Source organism: Salvia hispanica, chromosome 2 (genome assembly GCF_029641045.1).
Source record: "Salvia hispanica isolate PSC_SH4W2 chromosome 2, Shi_PSC_v1, whole genome shotgun sequence".
Taxonomy (NCBI): domain Eukaryota; kingdom Viridiplantae; phylum Streptophyta; class Magnoliopsida; order Lamiales; family Lamiaceae; genus Salvia; species Salvia hispanica.
Genome location: NC_142693.1, coordinates 27,427,210 through 27,447,623, shown reverse-complemented (window position 1 = coordinate 27,447,623; position 20,414 = coordinate 27,427,210). Strand labels below are relative to the sequence as shown.

General features: G+C 35.9%; 2 protein-coding genes and 1 pseudogene across 7 annotated transcripts; all 3 read left to right on the top strand.

Annotated features, from left to right (window-relative positions):
• Window positions 1–4,241: 4,241 nt before the first annotated feature.
• LOC125191058 (receptor like protein 22-like) lies at window positions 4,242–5,106 on the top strand (annotated as a pseudogene).
• Window positions 5,107–8,398: 3,292 nt separating this feature from the next.
• Window positions 8,399–13,055, top strand: LOC125198324 (uncharacterized). The gene is made up of 5 exons (XM_089064150.1): window positions 8,399–9,026; window positions 9,364–9,507; window positions 10,127–10,270; window positions 10,450–10,587; window positions 12,029–13,055. Exons 1-5 carry the CDS (start codon window positions 8,399–8,401, stop codon window positions 12,442–12,444), a joined length of 1,470 nt encoding a protein of 489 aa, XP_088920276.1. The 3' UTR covers window positions 12,445–13,055.
• A 1,235-nt stretch (window positions 13,056–14,290) lies between these two features.
• Window positions 14,291–17,429, top strand: LOC148932009 (kinesin-like protein KIN-5B). Of its 6 annotated transcripts, none has more exons than XM_089064156.1 (7): window positions 14,291–15,745; window positions 15,838–15,871; window positions 15,958–16,031; window positions 16,207–16,260; window positions 16,330–16,393; window positions 16,475–16,626; window positions 16,705–17,429. In XM_089064156.1, exons 1-5 carry the CDS (start codon window positions 15,665–15,667, stop codon window positions 16,375–16,377), a joined length of 291 nt encoding a protein of 96 aa, XP_088920282.1. In that variant the 5' UTR covers window positions 14,291–15,664; the 3' UTR covers window positions 16,378–16,393; window positions 16,475–16,626; window positions 16,705–17,429. The 6 variants fall into 6 exon arrangements, with proteins under 6 accessions (XP_088920282.1, XP_088920280.1, XP_088920283.1 ...); XM_089064154.1 differs by having other exon boundaries at window positions 14,297–15,871; window positions 16,705–16,812; window positions 17,080–17,429; XM_089064155.1 differs by having other exon boundaries at window positions 14,298–14,538; window positions 14,651–15,871.
• The last annotated feature ends 2,985 nt before the right edge of the window (window positions 17,430–20,414 follow it).

Below are 20,414 nucleotides of genomic sequence, written 5' to 3'. Positions count from 1 at the left end.
AGGGAAAGGAGGTGCAACAACATCTCAACGAGTTCAACATGATTACTTCGCAACTGAACTCTGTTGATATTAAATTCGCTGATGAAATTCGTGCCCTAATTTTGCTATCGTCCCTGCCTGAGAGTTGGGCTGGCATAGTGACAACAGTTACTGCTGCAGAGACAAACCTGACAGTCGACAGAGTAAGAGATCTGATGATTGGTGAGGAAGTTCGCCGGAAAGAATCAGGATCTTCTACTTCTGGTAATACAGAACAGAGAGGCAGATCAAAAGGAAGGCAAAATCGTGGAAGATCAAAATCCAAAGGAAGGAGCCAATCCAAGAAGGATTTGGATCGAGTTAAATGTTGGAATTGTGATGAGTTTGGGCACTTTAGAAATCAGTGTGAAGCACCGAAGAAATATAAGAATAAGGATAAGAAAGAGAAGAATACATCAAACGCTACCATGTCAGATGACGATGGCGAGGCGTTGGTCCCCTAAGTGTGAGTAATCCGATGGAATCGTGGGTATTGGATTTTGGAGCGTCGTTCCATTTATGCAGCAATGTGGAGGTAATGAAAAACTACGTTTCTGGCGATTTAGGGAAAGTATATCTGGCTGATGACGAGCCCTTAGATATCATGGGAAAGGGAAACGTGAAGGTAGTGACATCCAATGGATCCGTAATAAAACTGAATGGAGTCAGACACATTCCTAGATTATAGAGAAACTTGATTTCGATTGGGCAGCTTGATGCAGAAGGGTACACGGTAACATTTGGCTGCAGCAATTGGAAGATTACCAAGGGAGCTATGATAGTAGCTCGAGGTAAGAAGGAGGGTACGTTGTATACCACAACTAACTCCAAAGATTGCATTGATCTTGCAGGTGAAGCAAATAATGCAGATTTGTGGCATTGTCGTCTTGGCCACATGAGCGAGAAAGGAATGAAGATAATGTGCTCAAAAGGTTTACTGCCGGGCCTGAAAACGGTTGAAGTTGGCCTATGCGAGGATTGCGTATTTGGGAAACAGAAAAGGGTGAGTTTCTCAAGAGAAGACAGAAAATTGAAGATGCAGAAGTTGGAGTTGGTCCATAGTGATCTATGGGGACCAGCACCTGTGAAGTCCCTAGGAGGCTCTGAATATTATATGACATTCATCGACGACTCAACTCGAAAGGTATGAGTTTATTTTCTGAAGAGTAAATCTGATGCATTTTATACTTTTAGGAAGTGGAAAGCCCTTGTTGAAACTGAAACCGGGCTGAAGGTGAAGTGTCTAAGATCCGATAATGGAGGAGAATATGAACTTGCAGAGTTCAAGGAGTTTTGCACAGAGAATGGAATTCGCATGGAGAAGATTATGAAAGGAACTCCACAGCAGAATGGAATCGCGGAGCGCATGAACAGAACGTTGAATGAGCGAGCAAGGTGCATGAGGTTGAAAAGTGGATTGCCAAAGAATTTTTGGGCAGATGCAATCAACACAGCTGCGTTCCTAATCAACAGAGGTCCATCAGTTCTGTTGAAGTTTCGGATACCCGAGGAGGTTTGGACAGGAAAAGAGGTGAATCTATCTTACCTACGTATCTTTGGTTGTGTTGCTCATGCTCATGTTAGTTCTGTTGAGAGAAGTAAGTTGGATGCCAAATCTATTAAGTGTACGCTCATTGGTTATGGAGGCGATGAGTTCGGTTATAGGCTCTGGGATCAGCAGAACCGTAAGGTTATTTGCAGTAGAGATGTCGTTTTCAATGAACAGGTATTATACAAGGATAGATTGGAGGCGTCGAGTTCCAGCAGTTATGAGTCCCAAGTAGTCGAGCTAGACATCTCAAACTCGAGTGGGAGCAAGGAGAGTCCGAATGCTGAAGAGGTGCTTGAAGAAGAACCAAGCACTCCACCACCGATTATTCCGCTGCCTAAACAGACTAGAGAGCGACGTGCACCTGATAGGTACTCGCCCTCTAATTTCTATTTGTTACTTACTGATGGTGGTGAATCTGAGTGTTATGTAGAGGCAGGAGAAGGCCCTGATAAACGAAGGTGGAAAATTGCCATGGATGACGAATTTGCCTCTCTTCTCCTGAATGGCACATGGGAGCTTGTGGAACTTCCAAAAGGAAAAAATGCATTGCATTGCAAGTGGGTCTATCAAATCAAAGGTGAAGCTGATGGTAGCAAGCGCTACAAGGCTAGGCTGGTTGTCAAGGAATTTGAGCAACGATACGGTATTGATTATACGGATGTGTTCACTCCTGTTGTGAAACTAACTACTATTCGTTTAGTGTTGAGTATGGTAGTTGCAAAAAATCTATTGTTACATCAGATGGATGTAAAGACGTCATTTCTTCATGGTGATTTGGAGGATGAGTTGTACGTGACACACCCTGAGGGATTCGTAGTAAAAGGAAAGGAAAATCTTGTGCGCAAGTTGAAAAATAGCTTGTATAGTTTAAAGCAAGCTCCAAAGCAGTGGTACAAGAAGTTTGATGGATTCATGATGGAGATTGGCTATAAAAGATGCTACGCTGACCATTGTTGTTACTACAAGAGGTTTGACAAGAGCTATCTTATCCCGTTATTATATGTTGATGATATGTTGATCGCAGGAGGTGATCCAAAGGAGATGGATAAGTTGAAAAGACAATTGTCTGAACGATTCTCAATGAAAGATCTTGGAGAGGCTAATCAAATTTTGGGCATGAGAATCGAGCGCGACAAGGCGGCAGGAAAATTGTATCTTTCGCAAGCTGCTTAAATTGGTAAGGTTTTGGAAAGATTCAACATGGATAATTCCAAGCCAGTAAGTGTGCCTTTGGGCAGTCACTTCAAGCTGTCGAAGAAGGAGTCACCGAGTACAAAGGAAGAACGTGCTGAAATGAAGAAAGTTCCTTATGCTTCAGCAATTGGCAGTATTATGTATGCAATGGTGTGTACGAGGCCTGATATTGCACAAGCAGTTGGAGTAGTGAGTCGGTTCATGGGTGATCCGGGCAAACAACATTGGGAAGCAGTTAAATGGATCCTTAGATACTTGAGAGGTACTACAGAAAGAGTCTTATGTTTCAATGTCTAGAATGTCGAGCTGGCAGGTTATGTGGATGCAGACTTGGCATCCAATTATCTTGATTGGAGAAGAAACACAACCGGGTATGTATTTACTTATGGTGGTACTGCTATTTCATGGACTTCTAAGTTGCAGAAGACTGTTGCTTTGTCTACTACGGAGGCTGAATATGTAGCTGCGACGGAGGCAAGCAAGGAGATGGTGTGGTTGCAGAGTTTCTTAGATGAATTTGGGAAGTAGAACAAGAGTAGCAGACTCTACAGTGATAGTCAGAGTGCTATTCTCTTGGCAAAGAATCCAGCGTTTCATTCTAGGACAAAGCATGTGGAGTTGAAGTATCATTACATTCGACACCTAGTGGAGATGAAAATCCTGCAACTTGAGAATATACTTGGAAGTGAGAATCCAGCAGACATATTTACTAAGGTGGTGACCTTGGAGAAATTGAAGCTATGCATAGCTTCAATTGACCTTGGAACTTGAAGAGAAGGTTAGGCGATGCTAAGCGGATGCAGGGATGAGATCACGAGGATATGGTGGCGTAGAAGTTGTTAGTCTCCAAGTGGGAGATTGTTAATTATGGAGCCTAATATCCTACCATATTTAGGATTTGTTTCCTAGAAGTATATTTCCTTGTGATAGATTTATTCCATAGAAGATATTTTCTTATGGAATATGTTTCATAGTTTGACTAGAATTAGGGCTCTCTATTTTGCTTATAAATAGAGGTGCTCCCTTATTGTAAAATCATCCTGAAATTATATAGTGAAATCCCTGGCTTGGCATCGCCCCCAGACGTAGATACGCATTGTATCGAACTGGATAAACAATTTCTTGTGTTCATTCTCCTTTATATTCGTGATTGCTTGTGTTTATTTCCCAACAGCTTCCACCAACCCTTTGCAACTTGAGATCCCTCCAATTCCTCGATTTATCGTACAATAATTTGGAAGGAGCACTTCCATATTGTCTAGGAAAATTGGGCACATCTGCGTCTATCTTCAATTTGAATGCAAATAAACCTTCTGGCATCATACCATCAATATTCCCAAAGAACTGCAGTCTTCAGTTAATCAATCTAAATGGAAACAAATTGGAAGGAACACTTCCCCAAACATTGGGCAACTGCAAAGATTTGCTTATGGTGGACATTGGTAAAAATAAAATACAAGGTGCATTTCCCTTTTGGATGGAAACACTCCCCAAACTCCGCGTCCTCGTTTTAAAGTCAAATAAGTTCAATGGTACGATGTCCGTGCCTTCAAAAACAGAGCAGCCTTTCCCAAAGTTGCAAGTATTGGATGTCTCATATAGTGCATTTGTTGGCTCTCTACCTGAGATATTTCAAAAACTTTCGTGGTATGATTGATGCCAAGGAATACATGTCCGATGATGAAGCACATTTGTTACTGAGATTCATGGAGATGAAGATCACAGTGAAGGGCTTGGAACAGTTATTTGGGCGACTGCTGACTACATTTACAAGTATCGATATGTCCTCCAATAGATTCTCCGGGACCATTCCACCTTCTATAGGGAATCTTAACTCGCTTAGATACTTGAATTTGTCTCGCAATACCCTCATAGGATGTATACCATCTTCTATTGGAGGTATGAAGCAACTCGAGTCGTTGTCTTCAAACAAACTGGATGGAGAAATTCCGAATGAATTGGCAAGGTTGACATTTCTTGCGAAGTTAAACCTTTCGATGAATAATCTTGAGGGACAAATACCACAGTCTACTCAGCTTTCCACATTTGATAACGAATCATATGTGGAAAATGTAGGATTGTGTGGATTACCATTGACGAGAAAATGTGAAAGGAGTAATGGAAAACCATCAGAGCCTCATGTGGAAGTGGAATCGGATAGGGAGATTGTGTGGGGCTATGTGTTTGCTGCTGCTGGATATGTGTTGAGCATAGGAATCTTTTCCTGGCTGCTTTTATTCTTCCCAAGTTTCAGGTATAAATACTTTGAGAAAGTTAACGATGTTTTTGAGAAGATCTTTGAGTGTTTCCAGCGCCGGAAGAAAAGAGATAGACAGCAGTAAGGATAAGGCGATCTAGCTTGTTAGCAGACGAAAATAAAAAGTATGAATGTTTTTGTTTTAGTTATCCAATGTTTGTATTGTTCGGTATTAGTGTTCTGTTTATATTTAATATGTTCTTGCATATTTATGTGTCTACTTCTTGAAGTAATTATGCAGTAAGAACTCATGAAGTCCAAACAATTATTCACAAAGGTATTAACATTTTCTTCAAGTTTGTGTATTCTCTTGTGTTTTTTAAATTTCATACGTATTTATTTAAATCCAGAGGGAGTACTTTTCTATCATACTTCTTGTATCCTCGCTGTGCAATAGCCAAATCTCTTATCTGACAGCTTATACATAAAATTGTGGTTCACTTGCAAAAGATTGCAACATAGGCATAGAACACATTACTTCCTCTGTTCCCTCGTAGTTGACTTATTTTTCTATTTCAGGAAATTCCCTCATAGTTGGGTCATATAGTAACTCTCTTCTCTTTCTTACTCTACTCTTTCCTACTTTATTTTTTCCATTTTATTAACTTTCTACTTTATTCTTTCTACCTTTTTCTCTATCTTACATTTTTATCTATTTATTACACACTCAACTTCTCTTTCTTAAACTCCGTGTTAAAAAGTTTCGCCTCAACTATGAAGGAATGAATGTAGTATTAATTATGGAACACTTACATAAAAAACTTGAAAGAAAAAAATTGTTTGCCTCAATTATAATAGTTCCCCATTTAATTACTCACCCTGAGCCTCCAATCTATTAGTTAGTGGGAAACGTCTTACTACAGAATAAGTTGCACTTCATCGTGCGTTTTCGTGTCGAATTATTATGGTGGGTTAAAAATTGATAGCCCTAGTTGACCCTAGTGCACTACTAGTTGACCTATTGGACTCGAACTAATTTCACCAAAAAATGAGTTCAATATATTAGAGGCCTGATTGTAAGCCCATTATAAATTAAAAACGCTAGAAATTTGTGAATTCAAGACACTTATATCATTGAAGAGATATTAATGTAGATGATGATGAAGAGAACAAGGAAAAATGAGGAGTCTGCATTAGTTCTTAACCATTATCTCATTTACATTCTTTCGAGTGGTGCAATCTTTAGCTCGATTAGGTGTCGAGGGTGGTGGTTATTATCTTTGTATTTCCCAAAAGGATCATACTTTATCCTATTCTCTCAATTCCATCTTTTGGTTGTGCATAAGATATATAAAGTGTTAATTAATATCTATAATGGAATTTTTTGAAACTGATTATGGAAAATAATAAATTTGTGAAATAAACAACAAAATACCAACGAATTAAAGTTGTCTTCTCATTTTTAAGAAGACTTATTTGTGCCCCCTAAGTCAAAATACGTCTATATTTCTCTATTATATATTGAGGACTATTTAATTTTTTCCACTTACATTTTTCATAATTTTCTGGCAAGAGAAATTACTGAATGATAGCCCCATGAGTGGGAAGACTTACCAAGTCTTCGGCATTAATGTCCTCATCTCCGAGGAGAAGGGTAAATGGAGATATAAATGGACATAACTATCATATTTATTTTTTCTACATAAATTTTTTTCTCCAAGGGAAGGGAAATTTTGGGAGGTATTATACCTTCTTTTATTTTGAGAAGATATCTTTATCTCTTCTTGATTGAAAAGGTAAAAAGTTAGTTATTTTTATTTGCCTTTTTAATTTACCTTCTTTCCTTGGAATCCATTACTTTTTAAGAAGCTATAATAACCTTTTTGAGAAGGTAAATGAGAAATATACCTTCTCAATATACCTTTTTCCCTTAGAAATGCTCTTTCTTCACAGAAGGAGCTATCATTCATTAATTACATGTCAACGATGATGCATTAATGTTGTATTATCGTTTTCCAGTATTAAATTAGAATAAATTTCGGTCGAATTTTGGATTCATACGTTCCAATCTTATTGCACCAAATTTATTCTAAAAATGAGGCTGCGATTGTTATTGATTTTATTAATTTTAAAAATTACACAATATATGTATGTCAAGCTTAGATTTTTATTTAATTTGTAAATGCCAACAATAATTCTTGGGGATACTATATACTCTCTATGTTCCTTGTTAATAAAGGTGCTTCTTTTCAGACGGAGAGTAAGAATAATGTGTTAAGTAGATAGTGAATAAAGTAAGAGAGAATAAATTAAAGAGAGAGTTACTTTTTGCCAAAAATAGAAATAATTCAACTATTTTGGAACTTTCCAAAATAGAAAAATAACTCAATTAACATGAAACATGAGAAGTATTCTCTTAATCTCGAAATAGATCATGGACATTGTTTTGGCAAAAATTCATAACTAACATATAATTAGCATACTCAATCATTTTTTTCCTCTCTTCTTTATTACTTCATTAATATTTTTTTCCCATTTAATATATTCAAGATATCTCTCTCTATCTCTTTAACATACTCTCTTTGTCCTATTCAAAATGTAACGTTTTTTTGGGGGTTGTCTAATTAAAAATGAAACGTTTTCTAAAATTAAATAATGTTATCTCTATTTTTTTTCATCTCTCTTTTTTCACTTCTCATTAACTCACAAAACAACACTATTTAAAATTTTGTGCCAAAAATTAAATATTTCATTTTTAATGGAAGGAGAGAGTATTAAACAACACCTTTAAAAAGCTTATGTCATTCACCAAATACGACACCTACTTCTGAGTGGAGGGAGTGAAACAAATAATTCTTCCTTCCACTTTAAGTGACATGTTACTTTTGGAATGTTTAACACATAACCATTGACTTGGCTTGGAGTTTTCTTCACTATCAATCATGAATATGACTTCGGTGCTATGAATCATTAATTACTTGACATTGTCGGTGGATGTGATGTATTACTCCTTATCTTCTATAGTAGGTTGAGACTTTTTTTTACTTACTATTATTGCAGTAAAATGATATTTTCTGACTAATTTAAAATGAAATGCATTTTTAGATTATTTTATTAAAAGTAAGTCATTTTCTAAAAATAAAAACTATATATATATACTTTTATTTTTCTCTTACTTTATTCTCTATTCATTAACACATATAAAAAATCCTAGACTTTGAGCAGTTGGAAAACTTAACCTTTATCTTCAATTATTCCTTGGCAACTTTCCACAACTAACTAATATACCACCACTAAACTGTATAAGAGAAATTAAGCATATCTTATAGTATGTATTTATTAGTCTCAGATATTTATTAGGCTCCAATAGTGCAGAATCATATATATAAAGCTGGTAGATTCAGAACTTCGAATAAGCATGATAGAAATCAGGCCTAATGAAGAAATCTTCCCAATACATCCTTCTTCCACTCCTACTTCTTCACTTTCTACAAAACTCTTTATTTTCCATCGCATCAAATACAAATATCAACACAGATCTTTCTTCTCTTCTCACCCTGAAATCCCACATAACCCCAAACCCTCAACTCATAAAAAATTGGACCTCTGAAGCCAGTGTATGTAGTTGGGTCGGAGTAACTTGTGATACTCGTTATAATAGGGTGACTCAGTTGAATATCACTTCCATGGGCCTTGTCGGAACCATCCCACCTGAAATCGGAAATCTTTCTTTTCTTGTTTCTCTAGATATGAGCGGGAATTTGTTTCGTGGTCCAATCCCTCCATCTGTTTTCAACTTGTCATTTCTACAAGGTTTGGATTTGGGGAATAATAATCTGTCTAGTAGTCTCCCAAATGATTTGTGCAAACACAAGTTGCATAGACTCAAAAGGCTTCGTCTTTCTTACAACGAGTTGCATGGGGAAATACCATCAAGTTTGGGGCGATGTTCAAAGCTTGAGTATCTTTCTTTGTATGTCAACAGTTTTAGAGGACACTTGCCAACACAAATTGGGAACATTACAGTACTTCAATTTCTAAGCCTTGGTGACAATAAGTTTAGTGGTACAAATCTTACATTTTGATCTAGCTTAGATTAAACTTGTTTCCTTAGTTAATGAGTACTTTGATTGCGGCGTCGTATGTTTATTTAGCATTGAGAAAATTGTGTCCAAATATACGAACTTTCTCACCCAATCTTAAAAATTCATGCTTCATATATATGAATTTTCGAGGTTGGATTTGAGTATAACAATTATAATTATATAATTGGATTTTGATTCATGCCACTTTACAAGCAGGTAATGTTCCAAAAGAGATTTGGTCGTTAGTGCCAACAGTTTAATTGGTAATATCTTCATTATATTATAGCGCTTAATTTCCTTATATTTTTTGTTATCAGGCCCTTTACCCTCAACTATTTACGGCATGAATTCGTTGGAGTATTGTGACCTCGCGTCGAATTATATGAGTGGATCATTATCAAGAGATATTGGAAACATGACATCCCTTCGCAGCGTAGGGTTTGAAGGAAATAATTTATTTGGTATGACTTATTCCACCACTTTCGAGCATTTTAATGCTAACTCTTTTGTGTGAATTGGGTAAACTCAAATACTTTCTTCTTTGTTCCATGTTTTTCTAATCCTGTTTCATCTACTTTCATGAGTTTATATAGAGAGCATAATTTTTTCATGTGAACATATATAATTAGGAATTTATTTGCATCCTCTTATATTATCTTTAATTTAATTATGTATGGTGTGTGAAGGAATCATTTAAAGCAAGAAAGTTACTCTCTCCGTTCCACAGTAGGAGTCAGTCTTATTGTGGGTACTGAGTATAAAGAAATGTAAAAAATAGTGGGTTGGAAAAATTAGTGGAATATGGGTCCCATTTTTTATAATAAAATGTAAGTGAAGTGAATTAGTGGAATGTGAAACCTACTTAACATTTATGGTAAAAATGAAGTATGACTCTTATTGTGGGACGGACCAAAATGGCAAAGTGTGACTTTTATTGTGAGACGGAGAGAGTATAATTTTGAGATATTTTTTATGAGTAAACTGTGGGGTGCACTAAAATCCAGATATCTCTGAAAATGAATTGGCTCAATCAATAATTAGTACTAGTAACATTTTGATTTTATCCTAACTTTTATGCAGGTAATATTCCAAAAGAGATAAGTCATCTTACTAACTTACAAACCTTGAGCATGAGTTTCAACAAATTGTCAGGATCATTGCCAGAGGAAATTGGGAACATGACATCCCTTATCGACTTACGGCTTAACAACAATGTATTAAGTGGTATGATATTTTCTTTTTCATGGCTTTATCATCTATCAATTGAATAATTTAGTGTACTTATGAGTAGTATCTCTCTGTTATGTTACTAGCTAGTTGCTAGATTAATACTCCAATTGACAAGATTAATACTCCAATTGACAGATACTAAATTTATGTATGGATGATTTATAATCTCACAGGTCATATTCCAAAAGGAATTTTTCTTCTAAATAATTTTGTATTGGAAATTTCTGACAACCGACTTGGTGGATCATTGCCGACAGAAATTGGTAACACAACCATCTCAAATGTGGATTTTAGCTACAATAATTTAAGCGGTATGATTTTCTATTTCCTTTCATAATATAAATTATGCCCATTTCATAAATCAAGTTTATTTTATAATTAATGTTGCTTTCTTCATCTTTCATATTAATGCATTTTTATAGAGGATTTGTCTTATCATTTCCATATAGCAAATGAAAATTTTATCCATGTAAATAAAAATGTGAAAAAAATTAATATCTATCATTTTTATTATATTCTCTTTTTAATTATCTATTTATTCTCTTATATTTTACTGTCTCCATTTATATATTCCCTCTGTCCCGCTTTAGCAGTCCCAGTTATTTTTGAGCACTCATTTTGTAAAATGATACTCCCTCTGTCCACGAAAAATAAGGTACTTTGTGAATGACACGGAATTTAATGTAGAATTGGTAAAGTAAGAGGGAATGGAAAAATGTAAGAGAGAAAGGAAAAAAAGTAAGAGATAAGTAGTGTTAGTAGAATGCGGGGTCCATATTATTAGTAAGACAGAAGAGAAAAAAGTAAGAGATAAGTTATTGAAAACTTTTTTTTTTTGAATGTACCCTATTTTTCGTACACAACCAAAAATGGCAAATGTGCCCTATTTTTCATGGACGGAGGGAGTAATAAATAGTTAAAGTTGAGAAATGGTAAAATAAGAGAGAGAATAATGTAGAATAGAAATGAAATGGGACACTTATTGGGGACCACCCAAATAAAAAAATATGGAACATTTAATGGAGACCGAAGGAAGTAATTAACACTATTACAAAAATATTTTCTATATGGGTGACTGCTATATTTCATTTGATTTTGCTAACTCTTTAGTTATAGTACAATTTTTTCCCTAATACTGGGTTGTGTTAACATGATAATAACTTAGTTTGATAACACGATAACTAATCTACTCGTATGCTGAAAATGTCAAACACAATAATAAGAGTAAGTCAATATAATATTATATTGACATACTTATGTCTTTGTTTTGATATTTAAATATAAGTATCATTCTTATATACTCCCTTCGTCCCATGTTACTTGAGGCGTTTCTTTTCGGCACGGGATTTAAGAAAGTCATGTTAGTAAGTTAAATAAAGTGGAAGAGAGAATAAAGTAAGAAAAAGAAGAGAATAAAGTAAGAGAAAGAGGAGAGAGTAAAGTAAAAGAAAGAATAAAATATGTGAGATTAGATGTTTTATTTTTAGCCAAAAAGAAAAATGAATCAAGTAATTTGAAACAACCCAAAATGGTATACAACTCAAGTAATTTGGAATGGAGGGAGTATTTACTACGTCATTTCTAAATTGTCTTGATATTTTTAATATACCGAATTGAGTAGTTATCAAAATTATTATTTTAAGCTAATTATCATTTTTTTATTTATTTATGAACGGTAGATTATTCTATGTTTTAATGCATTGGGTGCATATCGATTAAATAGAAATTGACACGAACAATATAAATTTTCAGGTCCGATACCATCCACCTTTGTGAATCAATCAAGACTGTTTAATTTAGGACTACGGTCCAACAACTTAAGTGGAGAGATTCCACCATCCATTTGCAACTTGAGATCCCTTGAAGTACTTTATTTATCAGACAATAATTTGGAAGGAGCAATTCCAGATTGTCTGGGAAACTTGTGCTCATCTGCGCTTGTCCTCTCTTTGAATGCAAATAAACTTAGCGGCATCATACCATCAACATTCCCAAAGGGTTGCAGACTTGAGTCAATCAATCTAAATGGAAACAAATTGGAAGGACCACTTCCCCAGACATTGGGCAACTGCCAAGATTTGGTTATCGTGGACATTGCTGATAACAAAATACAAGGTGCGTTTCCCTTTTGGATGGAAACACTCCCTCAACTTCGCGTCCTCAAATAAGTTCAATGGTACGATGTCGGTGTCTTCAAAAACTGAGCAGCCTTTCCCAAAGTTGCAAGCACTGGATGTATCGTATAATGCATTTGATGGCTCTCTACCCGATAGATATTTCAAGAACTTTCGAGGTATGATTGATGCCAAGGGAAACCAAACTAATGATGGAGCACGCCTTAAATCAGCAAAACTTAGAGGTTTCATTGATTTGCGGCTCACATTGAAAGGATTAGATCAGTCATTGATTCAACTCTTGACAACCTTTAACACTATCGACTTATCGTCCAACAGATTCTCCGGAAGCATTCCACCTTCTATAGGGCTTCTCAACTCTTTGATTCTCAGGTATAGATACTTTGAGAAAATTGACGATGTTTTTGAAAAGATCTTTGAGTGTTTCCAGCACCGGAAGAAAAGAGATAGAAGAAGAAGAGTTGTGAGGAATCAGGCTAGAAGACTGCAGTAAGGATAAGGCGAATAAACTTGTTAGCAGACGAAAATAAAAAGTATGAACGTTTTTTGTTTTAGTTATCCAATGTTTTGTGTTCTCCTTTGATTTTGATTGTAATCCTGATTGTTTCACGGGTTCTGGTTTGCTGCTCAAATGAAAATCTCCTCTTATGTTGTACAACAAGAAAAATTCACGTACTATAAAACAAATATATATACTTAGTCAAACTAGCATATGAAACAAAAAAGCTTAAATTAAATTATGAGACTCAGTTAAATTTAATATTTCGAAAACATATAATTTAGGCAATGACTAAGTCACTAAGTCAAATAAGGCTATGACTAAGTCACTAAGTCACTAAGGCTATGACTAAGTCATAAAGTCAAATAATTTCATACTTCTCTATATAGGACCACTTTGTAAGCCCATAACGATTCAATTTCACCAAAACTTTATCTTCAATTTGTTTGATTCATTGATTGATTAAATATTTTCTAAATAATACTTGGTGCAAGAGAAATCTATGCAGCTTTTCGCCAATAAAATATTGACCTCAAGTCAGTGTTGTTAGGGTCGCGGGTCGCACCGGGGCGATTGAGTAAAATTTCGGGTCGATGGGTCGACAGGGTCGAGCGCCCCACGAATAGGACGCGCTAATAGTGCAAATTTTGCATACCATGCTGAACCTCTATTTTTATTGACACACCATTGCATTTTTTTTTTAATGTAACTAAGTTATAGATAGGCTGTGCTCATGTTATAATATAGGTGATATATTTATATAAGAGCAGCTTATAAAAAAAGAGAGATGCATATTACTTTTATTATTTGTTAGAAATGGAGAGGAGAGGAGAATGTTTAAAATATTAGTGACTTAGGAGAACGTGAGACTGCCTATTAATTATTATAGGAGAACGTGCACCGGCAAATCCTGCACCACTAAAGCTGTATTCCATTTATTATAGTACTCCATTTGAATATTACATAGGACTATTCATTTTCTTCTATTTTCTTTCTTCTCTATTTGACTGCGACAGACCGTGCGACCCACAGTGTCGACTCCTGCTCGACCCAGTCGCCTCCGCCGCCCCAACCGCCTCAGCCGCGACCCTGTATCTCGATCGACCCACCTAAGTTGGGGCGGTGCTGGCCGCGACCCTGGAGACCCGGGCGACCCGAGCGACCCAAACGACATTTTGACAACACTGCCTCAAGTTAATTATATTGGTAGATAATTTTACCAGCAAATACGAATACCCCTCGAACTAGGTCTTCAAAATGAGTAACCACTAACCACTAACCACTAGGTCTTTAAAAGTAATAAGTACTTTTCTTGTTTTATTTATGATTCCATATATTGTAAGCCATATCTCAACTTTAATATTTCGATAATGAAATCTAGTTCTAGATTTGAATTAATTCAACCATAACATTTATACTGTGAGGATAAAATTACCAACCTCCATCCAAGATTTCTTCATTTGATGTAGAGGTTGAAATCCACCATTTGACGTTACTACAAAAAAAGCGTGTGTTTGCGACCAAATATTGGCGAGCACATGCTAATGCTCGCAACTTTGCGAGCACAATGGCGAGCACATGTTACGGTGCTCGCAAACAATACTACTTGCAGAATTTTCTATATACAAGTAAAGGGCTCGCTAGCGAGCACATGTAAACTGCTTCAAATTCTCTAATTCATTTGCATGCTATCAATTCCCGCTTATTTGGAATCAATTCCCGCCGCTGTTCTCAGATCAGATCAGATCAGATCTGCGCTGCTCAGCCAACCGCCACCGTTCAATTCAACTCTGCTCCGCCACCGTTCAATTTAACTCTGCTCGGCCACGTTCAATTCTCCTCTGCTCCACCACCGATCCTCCGCCACACTCCAATTACTAAGTAAGCATTGCCTAATTGCTCGAAAATGTATGATTTTCAGATTTGTTTTTTCTGATTCCGTAGAAAAACTTTAATTCCTCGTCGTCAAGACGTACGGATGAAGTTACAAAGACATGTTCTTCGTGAAATTGAACGTTATTTGGATTGCTAGAAACAATTCGATAACGGCTTAAGAGGACAATTGAATCAATATTCATTTCGAGCAAAGTGTAGGAACGAATACCAGTTTCCAGAGGTAAAACGTTGTCTCTGTATCCCTCTGATCTTGTTTGGTAACATATGAGTTTGTTATGTTTATAATAGCATGCCAGCTGCTCGACTAAATGCTCCTACGAGTAAAAAAGAAAATCACTTACAATCAGACATTCGTTTCGGATGTTGAACTTTCTTTTAAGTGATATATATGGAATTTTCGCTCAATTACATGGAGAATTGAAAGTTTGCTATACATATCTGCCACCATGGAAGAAGGCATCTCAAGTTCGCTGTGAAAATTTTCTGGACATATCGACCATTGTCTGAATTAATGGTCCGAGCAGCTGCAGATGATGTTTGCTTTTTTCTGTTAATCTACCATAAGATGGTGGAGAGGTTAAATGAGAGATCCTTGTGGTATCTTGCAGTTCGTGGTGCACTTTACTGCCGCTGTTTCTGCATTAATGATAATAATTTTGCAGATTGGTCAGCACTGCCTCCTGTTCCAGGTTTTTATCATCTGATATCTTGGAAGCTTTGTGTTTTCTTTATCTTCTTAAGCAGTTAATAGATGGGTGGATAAGCATGTAGACATGATCTGTATACTATAACTATATCAATGTGTTAAGGTTCACTGTTCTCATCTCTATTATTTGACTGTATTTTATAAGCTTGGAAATGATAAGTTGTTTCTCTTACAAATGGAGCAAGGCAGAGCAGTCAATTGCTTTAGCAACTGCTACTGATGCTACAATACAGGTATCTTATAGAAAACTTCAATTGGTGCATAAACTAAATTACATTATGTTTTGAAGGCAAACTAAAAAGTAACCAAAACTGTGCTGCTTAAGGATTTATATGTGGAAATTGAGAGAATGAAGCAAGGTTTTCTTTTTCTTCCTTGCCCATGTAATGGTTTAGATTAGTCATGCATGTTTAATTGACATTTACTCTACTTCGAATGTGTTCAGATAGTCGAGCAGCAAGAGAAAAGAATGGTGTTTTTATTCCACATGAGAGGTTTCTCCAGGATGAAGCAGAAAAGGTCAGTTGCTAACAGTAAACAGCGTAGCTTAGTTCTGGAACTACAAAATTCTCTTATGTTGGAGCTTCCAGTCTCATTTCGCGTCTATGTGCTATAAGTGAGAGTATCTGAACACGATGTAATTTATAGATATCTAATTTGTTTTAGTTTGTTGATTAATGGATGACACTTGCAGGCTAAAAATGAGAGAATAGAACAGTTGGAGAGCGATCTTAATGAGAGTGAGAAGGTAAATTTTTACTCGTTTCTCATTACTCTTTTCTCCAAATAATTTCGGCTGACTTGTCTAGTTATGCAGAAAGTTGATAAATTCCATGAGCTTTATCTCACTGAACATCAAAAGTGAACTTAAAGACTGCAAGGTAATAGAGAAGATAGAACATTGGAAAATATTTTACTTTGTGAAAATTTCTAGTCATTCAAATTATCATGCATTTTTCCAGAGGAATCTTGAGACGACCTATAAACTCTTAGAAGATCTAAAAGAGAAATATAAGATGGCTCTTTCCACACTGAAGGTTACATATGCACTGAAGACAAAAGCATCTTCTGATCTGGAAGAATTAACATCTGTCAAACTATTGCAGTTCAGAATGTACGAAGAATCTAATCGTTACTTGAATATGTTCATTGTGTATCACCTATAAATATGTTTCCTTAATTGTCTATGCAGTTCTTCCAAACTGCTACCTTGGAGTCAAAGGAAGTACTTTCTGACATTCAGAAGTCCTTAACTGAACAGAGAAGGATGTTGGCTTTCTCTGCCCAACAGCATACAGTGGTTAGATCACTTGATGTAACCCAGTGGTTGGTCATTAAGAAACAGTCTTCATTGTTTGTGTCTCTACTTGATTAGAAATGGCCATTGAATAGATTTGAAGTTGGTATGTTTTGCTTGTTTGGACATGCTATTGCAAAAACAATGATATTTCTCCATTGTGACAGAACTCGATGGATAAAGTTACATTTACTTTCTACATTGATTTGAGTTTAAATTTAGAATACTTACTGGGATTATGAAGTTGGTATGTTTTGCTTGTTTGGACAGATGCATTACAGGCTAATGGGGTAGAAGACCAAGATTATGATGCCATTTACGTTGAGCTTTCTGGGGAGACGAAGAAGAGAAAGCAAATTCCCGGAGCCGGTTAGGCACTGATCATTTACTTCCCATATGATACCAGTTGTGCGTAGAGTTGCAGAAGCAAAATGCAGCATTGCATGTAGAGTCAGATAAGCAAAATGCAGAGTTGCGTGTGGAGCTAGAGAAGAAAAATGCGGAGGTGCTAGAATAGTTGAAGAATCTTAGTCAACAAGTCTACGAAATGAGAAGTCTTATGAACTAAAAGGAAGTGTAAAACAATATCATTAATATTATGTAATATTTGAATTTTGTTACTCTTTAATTTCATTATATTATAAAATTTTTTAAAAGTTATCCAGAAAATAATTTGTATACCAAAATTACTAATTAAAATAGGAAAATACAGAATTTATGATTTGTGCTTGCAAAATAGTCCAAATTTGCGAGCAAAGCATAGGTGCTCGCTAATTTGCGAGCAAATTTGTGCTCGCAAAGAGTCCAAAAGTGCTAGCTAATCAAGGTGCTCGCTAATTTGCGAGCAGAATTGGGTGAATTGCAGGTGCTAGCAAAAGTGCTCGCAAATGGTCTTGTGCTCACAAAAAGTTGTAGCAAATTTGCTACAAGCCTCATAGCTAGCACAGATAGTGCTCGCAAAACGCCTTCATTTTTGGAGTGCGTTTGTCCTTTCATTCACTGGATTTTCCATAATTGATGTTATCCCCTCTTTCACCCCAAGCATTTAGTGATTCTTTTGATTACATATTATGTAAATATGTATGGACCGAGAGTAATCTTATATATACATATGTATGTGAATGCCTTAATCACATACGTGTAATTGCCGTGAGACATTATAACATGCAACTAACTGTCTGCATGTACTCACAAATGTATATATAATCCTTTATATGTGTTACTAGTATTATTTTGCATGCACGAGAACACACACTCATACATAAGTCTCGGTTGCCCCCTTTCTGTGAATGCCATTACCCCTATATATAGGAAATATATGTGGCTTTTCATGAATAGACGCATCTATTCAATTTTTATAACTACATGGTAGTTATAACTTCTTTTATTATATCCAATATAACTGCCACTTATTCCATTTAGGTAAATACACGGCACACACATAAATATACATACATATATATTTATTCTATATATTACTAAATAATAAGGAAAGAGAGGAGGGTTATCAATACACCCGATTCAAATCCTTTAATCGAAACCGATCTATCATGGTATCGTCTTTAATATTAGAATCTCTTTTAATTTAATATAAACTTGATCCTTAAAATTAAACCAATAGACACATAGGTCACATAAGAATATAAATATTCTTACATTCTCCCACTTGACCTTTGTGTCTACTTAATGGTTCAATTCCTATTATGCGCACTTTTATATCAAGTTCATAAATCCTTTAAATACCATATAAAATTAGAACTAATCGAATCATGGCGGTCTCATATCATTATGCGATATGATCCCTTCCATGTATCACAAACCAATTCTAACTTTATATTGTCCTTTCATTGAGATAGATCTTTTATTCTCAATTTATTATATGTTATCCAAGAACCATAATTGTATACAAACTATAATGATAACATATTCAACAAACAGAAACACAACTTTAATTGAATTCCAAGTTTCTTACACCTTATGAACACAATATAATTCGAATAGCAAGGCTTCCTCCATAATACCCAAATACTTTTCATGGCCAATAAACATTTGGATGATAATCCTTTATTTAAGGGATCCACTCCAATTATATTGTCCTAATATGCTCAATGGACACTTCATGTTTCTGTACTTCTTCATTTACCGAAAAGTTCTTCAACGTCATATGTATCACCTTTCAAGTACTTATCTTTCTTTTAGAAGAAGATTTCTACGAAAATTATTCTCAGCGGTTTGGCTATAATGTTAACAATCCCAAGTCCCAAGATTAAGTTTCGCAATAACTTTTCACGAACCTTGACCTCAAAGCATGTCAAAATTCAACTTTCATAGTGGAAATAGCAATGACAAACTATTTTCCACTTTTCCATAATATTGCTCCCACGACTTAAAGGAACAAATAGCCGAATGTCAATTTTCTACCATTTACACATCCGGCATAGTCTGAATCTGAATATCCAATGACTTCTAAGTCATCGGATCCCCTTTATGTAAACATGTTTTCTTTGGTGCCTTGCAAGAACCTGAGGACTTTCATTGCACCTTTCCAGCGATCCTTTCGAGATTACTTTGATATTGACCCAACATATCAACAATAATGTAATATTCCGTCGCCTACATGTTTGAACACAGTTCAACCTCCCAAACACTGATGCATATGAAATTCTTTCTATTTCATTACGCTCCAATTCACTTTTAGGACATTGTCCCCCTTCTAAATTGGAGCTATCTTTAAAGAGCCATTTTCCATTCTATCTCTCCAAAATTTTATTGATATATCCTTTATGAGACAAATTCAATAATTCAATAATCTTTGTGCAAGAGAAATCTATGCAGCTTTTCGCCAATAAAATATTGACCTCAAGTCAGTGTTGTTAGGGTTGCGGGTCGCACCGGGGCGATTGAGTAAAATTTCGGGTTGCGAGTCGATGGGTCGACAGGGTCGAGCGCCCTACGAATAGGACGCGCTAATAGTGCAAAATTTGCATACCATGCTGAACCTCTATTTTTATTAACCCACCATTGCAATTTTTTTAATATAACTAAGTTATAGATAGGTTGTGCTCTTGTTATAATATAGGTAATGTATTTATATAAGAGCAGCTTATAAAGAAAGAGAGATGCATATTACTTTTATTATTTGTTAGAAATGGAGAGGAGATGGAGAATGTTTAAAATAATAGTGACTTAGGAGAACGTGAGACTACCTATTAATTATTATAGGAGAACGTGCACTAGCAGACCCTGCGCCACTAAAGCTGTATTCCATTTATTATAGTACTCCATTTAAATATTATAGGACTATTCATTTTCTTCTGTTTTCTTTCTTCTCCATTTGACTGCAACACACAGTGTGACCCACAGTGTCGACTCCTGCTCGACCCAGTCGCCTCCGCCGCCCCAACCGCCCCAGCCGCGACCCCGTATCTCGATCCATCGACCCACCCAAGTTGGGGCGGTGCTGGCTGCGACCCTGGAGACCCGGGCGACCCGAGCGACCCAAACAACATTTTGACAACACAGCCTCAAGTTAATTATATTGGTAGATAATTTTACTAGCGAATACGGATACCCCTCGAACTAGGTCTTCAAAACCAGTAACCACT

Bases quoted from the DNA above. Each gene is read 5' to 3' on its own strand.
- LOC125198324 (XM_089064150.1), top strand. From the start codon at position 8,399: ATGAAGAAATCTTCCCAATACATCCTTCTTCCACTCCTACTTCTTCAC. The intron at 9,508-10,126 runs GTATGACTTATT...ACTTTTATGCAG, and splicing joins TGAAGGAAATAATTTATTTG to GTAATATTCCAAAAGAGATA. The intron at 10,271-10,449 runs GTATGATATTTT...ATAATCTCACAG, and splicing joins TAACAACAATGTATTAAGTG to GTCATATTCCAAAAGGAATT.
- LOC148932009 (XM_089064156.1), top strand. From the start codon at position 15,665: ATGATAAGTTGTTTCTCTTACAAATGGAGCAAGGCAGAGCAGTCAATT. The intron at 15,746-15,837 runs GTATCTTATAGA...GTGCTGCTTAAG, and splicing joins CTACTGATGCTACAATACAG to GATTTATATGTGGAAATTGA. The intron at 15,872-15,957 runs GTTTTCTTTTTC...GAATGTGTTCAG, and splicing joins AATTGAGAGAATGAAGCAAG to ATAGTCGAGCAGCAAGAGAA.